Here is a 14,199-nt window from a genome sequence, read left to right as displayed (position 1 = left end):
CAACGCAGTTATCTAGTTACCTTCAGACAATTCTAGCCAGGACTTTTCCATGCTGACCAAATTGGTCTTACACATGTAGGACTCAGGTACCATTCAGTGTCTCTTACTCTAGGGAAGGGATCTCCTCTGGTTTGCTATTAGGTGTTGAAATCAATACTACTATTACCTACTGCATTCTGTTCAGACATCCCCACAGATCCCTCACGTTTTGGTGGGGGACTGAATTGCTCTAAACTGGTTTATACTCACCCATAGTTTTTGGTGTGTTTGGAATAGAGTGTCAACTTAAGGAGTGGGACAGTTGGATTTAGGGCAGGGATTTACTTGAGTGAAGTCATTTTCCATGGTATGGTGAGGAGAACAGAAATGAAGAACTTGGCAACATCAATCACCACGAAGACAACAAAAGAATGAAACAAGGTACAAAGTGACCAGCCAACCAACTGACCAACCAACCAATCACAGAGACTGAAAGGATAGAGAAGAAAAGTCAAGCACTGAGAACTTCCGGTAACGTTTCCCTGGCTACGGTTAATGCGTCTTCTACATCCTTGCTGCCTAACTGTCCTTTTATACATAATGCTTACAAGTGCAGACTCGTTCATATCATATATAAAGAATCATGCCAGTGAAATAAAAGGTGCTGAAGAGAATCTCAGTTAACGGTGAGATATGAAAGCTGTTCTGTATTTCAGAAGCTGCTGGTGCTTGGGCCACACCCAGCCAGATATTTCTACCAGGTCTTCAAGTCATTTTTGGTTTGATTTGCTGCCTGAAATTTTGGAGGATGCTTTTCCTGGGGTCTATTCCCTAAATGAAGAACATAGCTTAATGAGAACCCAGGGCACCCTGCTCTCCTTAAGTCCCAACTGGTCAACCTTCTTTGGCCAGCCAGGTCCAGTGACCTTTACCCCTCTATTGCCAGAAGTCCCTTTAGAGATATTCACAGAAATTATCCATTTTACTTTCTCTTTACAGCACAGATTGACCCTGGCATATGTGAAATGCAAACGGTCCCAGGATGGCTCTCTTACTTCTTTGGGAAAAGTCTTTCTTATTTTACTCCATCTTATCACAGCAGGAAACTAGGGATTGAGGAAACTAGGAAACTCGCTTTATGGTTTAGACGACCACAGCTAGCTACTTCCGAGGAAATGGCTTATTCCTTGATCTGCAAACTTAGGTAAGGGGATCTTTCAGGCTGAGGCCCCTGCAGGGATCAATTTCATTTGCTTCGTAGGGCAGGCCTGCCCAATATATCTTCTGTGGTCATGAGGAATAACTCACAAAGTCCACTGCATGGCTCTGCAGACTGCATCAGACATCATCAGAGACACATCTGAGTCAACTGTGGAATGATTCAAGGCTTTGAAATATTTAAACCATATGTCTCGTGAAACTAGGTGAAAGTGATGCCAGTTTCCCTACGAGAGGCTGTCATCTGCGACTGAAGCTCAACTTGGCAATAATCCTGCATTCCCAGCCTCACCGGTCATGTTGCTATGGGCTATGAACCTGTTAGTACTGTGGGGCCACGTGGTTTGGAACAGGACCACAGGTAAGCAGAGGTCCCATGGGCCCTATGGAAGGTGACCAGGGAGATTCAGTGGTCTTCTTTAGGTCAGGACAAAATTTATGCCCCTGAAAGGGACTGGGCTTGGAAGGGAAAGTGAAAAGAGTATATTTAGTGCCCTGGAGGAGGTAGGAAATACCATTATTATCACCAAATGACATTTACTAGGAGTCTTATTCTCCGAAAATTAGCCAAGATCCCTAGGCATTCTTTGAGAGAAGGAACCAACATTGCAAGAATATGATCTGTTTTATCTTAAAGTCCCTCACAGGTTGTTTCCCTCTTTCTGAAAAGCACCGGCAGTACACTTGACATGGAAGATGCTTGCTAACAGCTTGGCATGGTGGAAATTACATCGACTATAAAGTCAGATTCTATTCCCAGTTCTGCCACTTCATAATGGTGTAATTAATATTACACTTAATTGTTCTGAGCTTCACTTCCCTCTTCTCTGAAATGAGGATGCTAATACCTGTGTTATGAGGGTGCTTTGAGGATTACGTGCAATGAGGTATGTGTAGCACATGGTAGGTTATTCAGAAATGTTAGTTGAATTTTAATTCAGAGAAGATGATAGACATCTTGTTAAGTGAATATGGATCCAACAGCCAAGGAGCACCCCCCTGTCCCATTTAACTCCAGGACAAGTAAAAACTTGAATAAAAATGGAACATATGGAAAGGACCCTTCCTTTTTGTCTCCTGTTGATCTGTGTTGAATCTGTAAAAACTAGTAAAGGAGGGGGAGAGAAGGCTCAAATAGCTAGAGAGTTTTCCTCAAGTCTGTAGCCATATAATTCTCTTAGAACCAACTCTTTCTTTCTCATCGCTCTCCAAAAGGAGTTGCAGCTATACCCTCTCTCAGGAGCAGCTGCCTGTGTTGTGAATCCCAGGCCAGTGGATGCCAATGATTCTGACCTGTCTTCAGGGGTGGAAGATGGCGGGTGATGCTCAAGTCAGTCTCCTCCTCCATTAGTCAGGAGAATGGGGGTGGGGCTGGTTAGGGAGGGCACAGAGAATCCAAAGTGACAGACAATCCAACCTTCCCTACCCTACCTCATTCAGCCAGTGGTTCTCATCTTTCTCTCAGCCTTTTTTCCTAGAAGTTGCTCGCAAGTAGCAAACCTCAGACATTTGCCTTTCTGGTACTAGAAAGCGCTAGGGAACAATGATGTAGCCTCTGAACGGGAGGACCCCATCAGCTGGGAAACTGAGCCTGAGCAAATGAAGCCCTGGCTGAGCTTTTTACAATGAGGGTGGTCTGTGGCTGATGAAGTGAGAGGGCAGTAGAACAGCAGCCCAAGTGAATCTGGGGGGCTGGTTGTGAAGAGGTTTGATTTGCCAGTCTGTGGGCACAGTTTCTTCTAGGTTATGTGCTGGGGGATGAGGGTGGAGACAGGGTGGGAAAGACAAGAAGAACCATCATCTGCCTCCTTGGAAGAAGAGGCTCAGCACAGGGAGGAATCTGTTTCCTGCATTTCCCAGCCACAGACTAGAGTGGAAACTATCTCAAGGGGTTGTTCTGGTACAACTCCTGGTAGGTTTAGGAGTTGTAACATTTATCTTCCAAGAAGATAGGGTCTTTCACTGATTATTTCTGCCCCTCACTCTCCTTCTTTCAGTACTGGCACTCCCCCTTGTCCATCCCTCCAGTGCCTGCAGACCAGACAACTTTCTCAGAGGCCTACCTTGGGTTTGAAGGCAATGAGCTTCAGAATCATCTCCACGGTGAAGAGGCCAGTGAAGAGCATGTTGAGGATGTTCATGGCAATTTTGAAGAGGCAGCTCTGGCCGTAGTGCTGAGGGGAGGGGAAGGACTGTCAAAACGAGGCAGGGGCATCCCTACTCCTTACCACCCTCCTCTCAACAGAGATCTTCCTTGAACCAAGCCCTGGAAGGCTATCCACATCTCTGTGGGCAGCCAGGTGGACTCAGGAAATCCTGCAAATTCTTCCCTTCTCTGCTAGCTCTGAAAACACAGGTTATGACACCTTTATGGAGACTTCTGGTTCTCAAGAGAGCTCAAGCACAAGTTGACCTCCCTGAAGAGAGGTGGATATAGAATCAACCTCTGTACCCATGCCTCACAGTAGCAAACTCTTCAGGCTCCCCCTCTGTTCTCCATTTCCTTCAGTCTAAGCGTTTTATTAACCCAGGCCTCTATGGATTGTCTTATAAGGTCCCAGAGAGGAGCTCATCCTTGAGAAGGGACACTTGTCCTTCTCCATCTTGGAAAAGAGGACAGTTCTTCTGCTCTTTCTGTCTCTCTTGGCCAACATGAAGGTGCCCCACTGGAGTCAGCCATGCAGCTCTTCTACACTTCATCTCCTCCCCTAGCATCCTCCTTCCTGCAGGCATCATGGATCGTCCCCTCGGACTGACCTGCATGGCCAAGCAGATGGTGTTGAGCAGGATGAGGACGAACATCAGGTATTCAAAGTAGGTGGAGTTGACCACGTACCACACTTTGTACTGGTGCTGGTTCTTGGGAATGTACCTCCGCAGGGGCCGGGCCTTGAGGGCATATTCCACGCACTGTCGCTGGGAGGGAGGCAGCGGGAGGGGCGGGGCGGGGATGGAGAGAGCGGGTTAGTAACCTGGATGATGTGTGTGGGGATGGCAGAGGAGGTGGGGTGTGGATGAAACTGCAAACCCAGGGCATCAGAGAAATAATCTACTTATCTAGCTCATTTACACGTTTGAGATGTTATTTGGACTTTTTTTTTTCCTATCACTCCCTTAATCAAGGAAATAATTGCCTCTAGTCAGTTTCCTTACCAAAATTTTGTCAAGGAGTTTGTGTCTCCTTTTTTCAACTCGGTAATGCCTTGTATACTGCTGACACTTAGGTGGCATTTGATGAATACTTACAGAATGACAGATACTTGGTCTTCCCATTGATTATTTCCTATGCCACAGACTCTCCTTGGGGCACTTCTTAACTTTTCCTTCCTGTCCTAAGTCAATCTCCCTTATTTACCCATGTCCACAAGATCAGAAGACATAGTTCAGGGACAGGGGATCAGATCTTGGGGCTAGCTAGAATCGTGGGACTCTAGCACAGATTCATTTTCTGTGCACTGGGCCCAGATTCCCGTATCAGAAACTGGGGACTCACTCCAGCCTCTTCACTTACCCTCAGCTTCCACATCCAATCTCTAGGCCTGACCAATTTTATTTCTTATCCTGTCCACCTCCACTATCATTAACCTGATAGTAGATCAGGGTCTAATCATCTCATCTACACTTTCTAATTGGCTTCCTTCTTTCCCATCTTACTTCCAATCCAAAGGCCATACAGCAGCCAGAATGATGAGTCTAAACCCAAGAGGTTGACATCAAAACCCATGAGGGGTCCAGTTGGCCTAACTGGTGTAGAGCTGAATGTCTTGTGCCCTGTACCTACCCATACAAGACCTTAAGTCACTCATGGACAGGGATACAGTTCCCCCTGACTCTCCCCATCGGGGAGCCTAGCTGGGGAAGCGACCTCAGTGACCACATGCTGCAGCCCACCGTAACAGCTTCATTCCTCCCTGACTGAGTTTCCAGCTCTTTCTCATAGGCCAACAGAATACCTCCCAGTACGGGCATTCCCATATCATTCCTCCTTAAGCCTACTTGCCCCCACCTCATGCACAGGCCTCTGTATTTTCTTTAAGAAACCATTTACTAGTGGTTTTCTAAAACCCCTCTCTTCCCCACCCTGAAACTCACTCCCTCATTGCTCTAGTTTCTTTCTTCATTATCAATGTGCCAACCCACGTGAACGCTTCCTGCCTTGTCAACTTCTGAGACACAGGGTATGGGTATTTTTCCCCCACAGAATCCATCATAGAGTCTCCTTAAGTAGATGCTTAACCAATATTTGTTGGCTGAATGCATTTGCCAGATCCAGGATTTGCATTTCTTTTGTCCAGGCCCTTCCAGAAGACTGACAGCCCTATTCCCTTGTTGAGGAGCAGACAGATGATCTTAGTATCCGCATGGATCACTCTCCTGACTCCAGCCTCTCTTCTGGGTGGGCCACAAGCTGCCAACTGCTGTCATTCCTCATGTAGCCTTGCTCCCCCCCACTGCCCTGCTACCTGTTCCTCTCCTTCCTAGGAAGCTACCTGGTTCTTGTCCAGCTCACAGTTCTTGTATTCCTGCTCCCCCTGCTCCTGGAAGGTGACAATGACGAAACCCACGAAGATATTCATCATGAAGAAGGCAATGATGATGATATAGATGATGAAAAAGATGGAGATCTCCACACGGTAGTTGTAGATGGGGCCCTTGTCTTCTGTGTGGGAGTCGATGGAGCGGTACAGCAGCCTGCAGGAGGAGACAGGCCCCAGATGGAAGCAGAGAAGCAGTGTTACCTCTGTGGAATGATGGCACCACTGCTCCTAGGGATCCTCGGATCAGGGGTGCTAGAAACAGCTCTAGGCTGGGAGTCAGAAGATCTGGGTTCAAGTCCCAGCTCTGCCACTTACTGGTATGGGACCATGGGCAAATCACTTAACCTCTTAGAGCCTCAGATTCTTCATCTGTACAATGGAGACAATAAGCCTAACTTTCCTACCTGGCCGGGTGGTTGATATAATGTATATGGAGGGTGTTTTGAAACCATCAAAAATTATTTTAATGTAAAATGAGTCATGGACATTGATTTCAAATACTAGAAATATTAGTAAATACTGAAACAGCTTTGCAAACTGGTATAGACTCAGAGGATGTTACAACGAATATAAAAGAAATCTATCTGAGAGCAAATATCCATTTAGATAAAAATATTAGATAAAAAATGACCCAGGCTTATTTAGATCATCAGCAATGGTTTGGATTCATACTTAGGTAGTTTACATGTGTATGCCATTCATTTGGGCCTGGACTACGTGCCCATGATGCTTATTCCTCTTCATGGATAGGGATTATCTCCTCTTTCTCCTTTGTTACTCTGCACAGTACTCAGTTATTCTCTAGGTATTATCTATATTTTACCACCTAAGAATGGTGACTCTCATATCAGATCCATGTGCTATTACTGACTTAGAAATATTTAGAATTTTCTCTTTTAAATAATAATTTCCCTGGAATACACTAGGTAGGGGGTATGGGGAAGCAGTTGTCTACACAAGATATATGGAACAACCTGGTAGAGGTGATGCAGTGTAAAAGGCCAGCCAGGTTGGTCTAGGCATTATCTCTGCAGAGGAATTTGGACTCAGGCTTCTGTCCCTTTCTTACGTCTCACTGTAATTATAGGCAAGGCTTTTTCTAAGGAGATGGGGGTAGAGTCTAAAAGATAGCTATCTTGGCCATCTCTACCCACATTGAGTGCATGTTGGGAGCAGTACTCTTGAATCCTATGGTAATCTAGGGGCTCATACCTAGAGAAACTCACCCCACTCCTAGATGCCATGAGAGTAATGACAAAGACCCTTGTCATTGGGGCTCACTCTGAGGTAGGGAGGGGAAGATAAACGAAGCTCATTTTTGGTTGGAATTTCTGAAATGTTGACATCTTCTAGAAAAAGAAGAGTCTATGTTTCAGCAGTGACCATGGAATGCAGATTGTTTTAGAAACAAACCCTCATTGCTTGGGAAGGACACAGGTAAGTATGACTTCTGGGAAGGAGTGTGGGAGAATAATAAAACTTGGGGAATGTCTTGACCTCTAATATCAGGGTGGGCAGGCCTTGATTTGTATACTCACTCTGGCCACCCCTCAAAGGTAGAGACGGTAAAGAGGGCCATCATGGCCGCCAGAACATTGTCAAAGTCAAACTTGCTGTTCTCCCAGCTGCGGGGTTGGATGATGGGGTGGTCGACCTCCCCGTCCTTGTATGTGATGTAGTTACCCCTGAGAAAGAAGGAAGAGTTAATTCTTGGGTCTCTCACCTCCCTTCACACCTGAGCCACCAATGACTCCTGGCTTGCTGGGTGGGATGAGACTGGCCAGGCTTAAACCCTACAGTGCTAGCCATTGGAAAGAACTTGAGAGGGTAGACCTTTCAAGAATAGATAATCTTACATGTCATGTCAATGTGATCAAATTACCCATGGGTCAAAGTTCAGCTGTCAGTGCCATCTCAGAAAGAATGGGTTGTCCCTCCTCTCAGGCCAAGTCACCAACCTCCCAGAGTTAACTAGCTTTGGTGCTGGCTGCCCTCCTGCTTGTACTCACTTGCATTCCGCCTCAGTCTGTTTGGAACTATCTGAGCAGGTGTAGAGCTTTCCCTGGAAGGCAGAAGAACAAAGTGATTGGAGATGTTCATTAATCAATGAATCAGTCAAAAAATGATTAGTGATCATCTCTATAGCCCAGCACTATACTAAGGACTTGGGATGAAAAGTGCAAGGAGAGCAGAATTGAATTGGGAAGATATGACTTGTATATACAAAGCAGGCAGTGAATAAAGATGCTCAGTGTTGCAAGTACCACTGAAAAAAAAAAAAAAAAGGGAACTCTACTCCGTGAAAGCTGGACTCTTTCAGCTGGCCTGAAGAAGGGTAGAAGTGGAACAGGGTTTGGAGGGACAAATTAGATGGGAGGAAATCAGGGGAATTTATATGGTCGGTGGGAGAAGGCAGGGGGAAGGATGCTTCAGATGGGAGAACAGCAAAAATAAAAGGATTAAGGCAGAAAGAGCAGAGACCATGGACACCAGCCTCACCATAGCTGAGGGGTCTTGTCTGGATGCAGTGAGAGAGAACCTGGGTGGATGCAGGGTTCTGAAAGCTAGGTGAAGAAGGGTGGATTTGATGCTGTTGATAACAGGGGACCATTTCGGGTTTTAAGCAGGTGACTGACATGAGGTTTCAGAGGATAAGAGGCCCTCTCCCTTTCTTGCTAGAAGGATGGGCAGGCACTGCAAGGGCAGGCTGCGCTGTGAGGGCGAGGGGTCCTTGGCCTGGTGGAGAGCACCCCCTTCCAGGCTCTTCCTCTTCCCCTGGGGGACGCTGAGAGGAGGGTGGCTGGAGGTTCCACTCATCCCAAGTCTGACTCAGGCCGCTGTCCTCTTTTGGTTGTATCTGCCAGCTCTGTTTCTCAGGAATACTGAGAGGAGGGGAAGGAAGCAGGAGCACAGATCAGAGTCAAGATGTTACCTTGAAAAGCTGGACCCCGATGCAGGCGAACATGAACTGAAGCAGTGTGGTGACAATCACGATGTTCCCGATGGTCCGGATGGCAACAAACACGCACTGAACCACGTGCTGCAGTGGGAAGAGAGGGCAGGGGAAGAGATGGTGTTCTGGAAGTGCCTGCAGCCTGAGCTTCCTTCAGCTAAGCCAAGAGCCTTTCTGAGGAGGCTGAATGGGCAGCGCCTTTGCCAAAAGGGGAAATTCAGACTCAAACAGGCAAAGAACCTTCCCAGGTTCACATGGTGATGGAATCCAATGGAACCCAAAGTCCCCTGTTGGGCTCTAGGTGACTTTAGGGACAAAAGCCCTGCTAGCTTCCCATTTTATAGGGGTAGGAATATGGGGACCTCATCATTATGTGGGGCCCTGGGTTTTTGTGTGCATCTTCTTCTTGTGAAAGTTTTGCTTAGACGTTCTGATTTTGAATGGCTGCCTGTCCTTGTTCTCTTCTCCCTGAAGTGGAACTGGTGGTACAGGCAGGAGAGTCCAGGCTCCCACACAGCAGCCACTTGCCCTGGTTATTTCTCTGCCCTCCAGCCTACTGCCCTCCCATCTCCTTGTTTAACTTCCGCCAACCCCCAGCCTGGTAGATGCTTGCTGGGCTGCTGGCTACCCCCCAGACCCATGCTTCTCACCTTTAGCCCCTTGGCCCTGTTGATGGCCCTCAGGGGCCTGAGGACGCGCAGGACTCGTAAGATCTTCACCACGTTGATTGCGCTGGACCTGGGAGAGGGAAATAGGGCAGGCGAGTAAGCTCCTCTTTTGGTGGAGCAGGAAATAAGGTGGTGAGGGGGTGTGTTGACAGGCTGACCCCAGGCCAACTTGAGAAAGTGTAAAGTCTGTTTTGGGGGATTTTTCTCATCCTGGGACCATTCTCTACTCCCACCTCCCACCCCCCTAGAAGAGCCTAGAACTTGCCGGTGACCCTGGGACTTCCTGTTGGTGTGTAAATAACATGAAAAGCAATTTACCATGAGTCATTAGCACTATAATGTGCTACTCAGGGGAGCTTTAGACAAGAAAAGAGAAACCCGAGCTCGGCCACTTAACAGCCAATTCACTGAGGATAAATTTTCTAACTTTTCTGAACCTTAGTTTTCATCTGTAAAGTGGGCCTCATAAGGTTGTTGCAGGGATTAAATGAGGAAACATATCTGTATCATCTAGCAATGTGCTTTGCACATATTATGAACAATAAATGGTAACTTTATTAGGTGGTGGAGATTCAGGCTTTGTTTGCTGGAGGTGATGGGCGGGGGAGGAGATATTCTGGATCTCCAAATATGTGTCCTAGGTAGTTGCCCATTACGTGCGTATATGAAACCCACTGGTTCACAGCACACTCAGAACTTGAAAGAATGGATTCTACACAGCAGGTCCTGCATACCTGGATGCTAGGGCCTGGCCAGGATCTCTGGGAGCTTCAGGCTTTTTCTGTTCCCCAGTGGAAATGAGGCACCAGGGTGCAGTTCTCCCCAGAAGCCCCTCAGCAGGAAGCCTACATGGTTTCTGGAGTTATTCATCAACCCAACCCAGGTGGGGTCTATCACAACCCTCACACACTACCCTGATTGAGATATCCTCTCAAACTTTCAGAGAGCTTGTACCCACCTTGGGACCTAAAAAAATGTATGACACCTCAGACAGGGCTATTTCATTCTACATGAGGTCAGGATAATGTGCTCAAGAGGGAGCTGGTAGAAAGATCGGATTTCTCTGGTTCATGGCTCTTTTACCCCGAAGGATTTAAAGGGCATTCCTAGTCATCCCAGTGTCTCAGGGAGGGAGTCTGTTTGCACTGAATGGCAATGGAAGGGATTTTAAGATCAGGTGGGGGAAAGCACAGAGAAGAGGGGGGGTTTGTTTCTCGGTTCCAGGTTAAATAGTAGTTTAGTGGTAGTGCTGGGATTAGAATCTAGACCTGTAGGCTCCTAGGCAGATAGCTGGGATAATACAACTGATGATCACAGAAAAGGTCTCACTCCTCATGTCCCCATGTCCACTCTTTCTAGGCTTACCATGAAAACACCCTTGGGAAGGGAGACCCAGGACCCTTTTTCCTCTGCAATTGGTGTGACCTTGGGCAAGTCTCATGCCCTGAACCTCAGTTTTCCTGTCTATAAAATGGTGGTAACAGCCCCTGCCCTGCCTGCCTCATATGTTTTTTTGTGAGGACCACAGAAGATTGTACACCTGAAAGTGCTTTGAGGTTGAAGGGCAGGGTTAACATTAGCAGCAGATAGAACTTGGGAGACACTAGTAATCGGATCCTGTTAATTAAGCAAATTGGCAACCTTGGTTGTACACTGGAGTCTCCTGGAGAGCTTTTAGAACTCCTAAAGCCCAGGCCTGTACCCCAGACCAATTAAATAAAAACTTGGGGAGACGGATCCAGGTAAATGTCCTTCCTGAAACTACTCAGGTGATTCCACTATGAAGCCAAGATTGAGAATCGGTAATTCCCCTCTCTCTTTCTCTTTCCCCCACCCACCTTCTTCTCATCAGGTTCTTTGACTGGAGAGAGAAAGGGAGGGAAGATGGTCAGGAAGATCAGAGCTGGTCACAGCAATGCCAGGCCCTTGGAGCTGAGGGTAGCCAAGGGCACTGGGCACGTGGTGGAGGAGGCAGGAAGGCCCTGGAGACATTCCTCCGTTATAACTGGGCCCGGCCCTGCCTGTCATGGCAAGATCCAGATATTTAAACATCTTCTTGCTGGATCAACATACCCCCAAGTGTCACACCATTAAGGACGTGTACAAAAAGCCATCATGTTTTACAAGTCAGGGGCCCCACCCCATTCCTGTCACAGTCACACCGGTGGCCATGCAGGAATGCCCTCCAGAGTCTTGGTCATCCTCTCTGACACCCATTTCCACTTGTGTGCCCCCATATGGGGCCGAGGGAGTCCTACTCACTGGATGCCAAAGGAAATGAGGGACACGCTGACCACCAGCAGGTCCAAGATGTTGAAGTAGTTTCGGCAAAAAGAGCCCTTGTGTAGGAAAGCCCCATAAGCAGTCATCTGCAGGGAGGCACAGAGAAACATGAGCATGAGTGGTCCCTGCCCAAGCTCCAGAGACCCCCTCATGCCTCCCTCTCCTCCCACAGCATCCCTTGGGTGGGGCAAGCTGAAGAGCAGTGAGAGGACTGGGGGCAGGCAGGACTGCAGAAGGAGAGGCAAGACCGAGGACAGCATTCTGCAACCATTTATACAACCACCACACAATCCCCAGCTCTGGATGGTTAAGTGGTTCCTTCTACCTACTAGACCACACCAGACTCTTCCATCCTATATTTGGAGCCTTTTCAGATTGGGCACTGCCATCCCTCTCTCATTTTCCACCACTGTTCCTCATCACATGTCCGTGGCTCTGGCCCTGAGGGGCCCTTTGCTGATACTGCCCAGACCAGTTTTCACTTGGATGCAAACTTTCCAACCTCCTGTTCAAACTCTATCAACCCCCAGGGCCAGCTTCAGACATTAAGCATCTGGGGAAAGGTGGGGCATGCCCAGTGGGGTGACCAACTGTCCTGGTTTTCCCAGGATTTTCCTGGTTTAGCACTGAAAGTCCTGTGTCCCAGCCAGGCAACTCTTCAGGCTCAGGCAAACTGGGACAGCTGGTCACCCCAGTGCCCATTGAGAAGTTTTATTAATAACTTTGGCAATTAGCATCCCTCCACTTCCTAAGCTTAATTAGTGTTTATGATCTATGCCACATATTCTAAACTCAGTTCTATTATCTTGCTTCTAGACTGATATTCTTTGAGGCCAGAGCTGTGTGTTCAGAGGGACAATGTGGTACCATGGTTAAGAGCATAGGTCTGGAGCCAGGATGCCTGAGTTTGAATCCCAACCCTGTCATATTTTATTTGTATGGCCTGGAACAAGTTACTTAACTTCTCTGAGTCTCAGTTTCCTCATCTGAGAAATGAGGGTCATGATAATATCTCCCCTATAGGGTTGTAGGCATCAAATGAGTTATTACAGGTAAAACACTTACACTACCCTGCAAATACTAAGCTTCATGTAAGTGTTAGCTGTCACTATAGAGAACTGAACATAGGGTCAGATAGACTGGATTTGAATTCTGGATTCTTCCTATATAAGGATGTCCAGTTTCCTCATCTACAAAGCGGGCATACTATTCCCTGTCTTTGTGAGGCACGCACAGAAAGACAACGTGAAGGCCCTTTGAAGACTAAAATGGGAGCACATGGGATGGTGATAATTTTTACAGGACTTGGCTATTATTACCTCTCTCTGAGCTCAGTATAAAGCCACTGTAGACACTCAAACAACCTTTCCAATTCTGTTGACTTGAATTAAGAGGTAACAGATTTCCAGGTTAAGGGTTGTGAAAGGCCATGGGCAGTGAAGCATCAGCCAAAGGGAACAATTTGGAGCTACTGGCTGGGAGACTGAGAGTGGCTCCCTGGTCATCTGGGGTCCAGTTTATCTCTTTGGAATCAGAGCATGCCCAGGGCAGCATGTCCGCAGAGCAATTCAAAAGCAAACACAGGGGAAACTGGCAAAAATAGTTCTTGCAACCTAATTCTTTCCATTTATCTCTTGCTGCAGGGGGTCACAGGGGACTGAGACACCTGTGTCCTGCAACAGTTTCTAGAAGTGGGTATATTATATAAAAGGCTGCAGGGAATATAGTTGGAGATTTCTCTTGAAGGCCCGCCATCTGGAGGGGCTTGCTGTCCTGTATCTGGTGAAGATCTAGGACCCCAGAGACTAGACTTGGGTGGTTCCTACAGTTCACTTAACTGAAGAACCCCTGCACCTGTAGAAGGCCAAGCACCTTCCCCAGCCATCTCACGTTCAGTCTCAGAAAAGGTGCTGAGTCTGACCCCACCTCACTCCTGGTTTGGACACCGTGAGGACACTATGGAGCACCACAGAGCCCTCCACAGCAGGAGCACTCCTTGAATAGGTGCACTAGTGGGTCTCACTCTGCCAACGTCTGTCCTATGACTTTGGGATCCTATTTGTCAGGGGACCTAGAATGAGACCAGCACTCCAGGAAGTGTGTGTGTGTGGGGCAGACACACATGCCCAGGCAGGGCTAGAGGAAGAGTGGTCAGGGGAGAAAGGGCAAGTGGATACTGAAAAATTGGAGCATTTATTTGAAAATTATCCTAGGCATTTAAGACAACAGAAGAGGCCAGGTTCAGGTACCCAGTGCAAAGTGTCCTTCCTTTACCCCGTTTGGCTGATGGCCACCCACTCATTTCCTGCTTCCCAAAAGTTCTAAGCCATTGCATAAGCAAAGCCTATTGCTGGGGTATTTTCAGGATGAGGGAAGAAAAAAGGTAGGCATGAGATCACTGACTCTCTGAGCTGGTAGGGCAGGAAAACCCCTCTGTCCAGCCAAGGGTGGCCACTGCCTCCCCAGGCAGCCCTTCTAGTTACTAGATGCATCTTGTAACTGTACTCACTGGGCCTGGGTCACCTCCTCCCTCCTCTATGTGACAGTCCTTTGCAGTATG

At 47.5% G+C, this 14,199-nt stretch overlaps 1 protein-coding gene across 12 annotated transcripts in view; it reads right to left on the bottom strand.

Moving 5' to 3' along the window:
• CACNA1C (calcium voltage-gated channel subunit alpha1 C) overlaps positions 1–14,199 on the bottom strand; it is a 653,963-nt gene that overhangs the window by 97,649 nt on the left and 542,115 nt on the right. For all 12 annotated transcript variants that reach the window (XR_010411642.1, XM_064591748.1, XM_064591749.1 and 9 more), the window contains 8 exons: positions 11,619–11,725; positions 9,339–9,426; positions 8,668–8,775; positions 7,745–7,797; positions 7,274–7,420; positions 5,688–5,889; positions 3,955–4,113; positions 3,261–3,371 (listed from right to left, as the gene is read on the bottom strand). Coding sequence is in view for 11 of the 12 variants with exons in the window: in XM_064591748.1 (XP_064447818.1) it covers positions 3,261–3,371; positions 3,955–4,113; positions 5,688–5,889; positions 7,274–7,420; positions 7,745–7,797; positions 8,668–8,775; positions 9,339–9,426; positions 11,619–11,725 (975 nt within the window). In the remaining variant the exon portion in view is untranslated. The remainder of the gene's footprint in view (positions 1–3,260; positions 3,372–3,954; positions 4,114–5,687; positions 5,890–7,273; positions 7,421–7,744; positions 7,798–8,667; positions 8,776–9,338; positions 9,427–11,618; positions 11,726–14,199) is intronic.

This window comes from Mirounga angustirostris, unplaced genomic scaffold, assembly GCF_029215605.1.
Source record: "Mirounga angustirostris isolate CCGP_5_RB_7025 unplaced genomic scaffold, mMirAng1.0.hap1 SCAF_5, whole genome shotgun sequence".
In the NCBI taxonomy this organism is placed as follows: domain Eukaryota; kingdom Metazoa; phylum Chordata; class Mammalia; order Carnivora; family Phocidae; genus Mirounga; species Mirounga angustirostris.
This window is presented reverse-complemented; position numbering and strand designations above follow the sequence as displayed.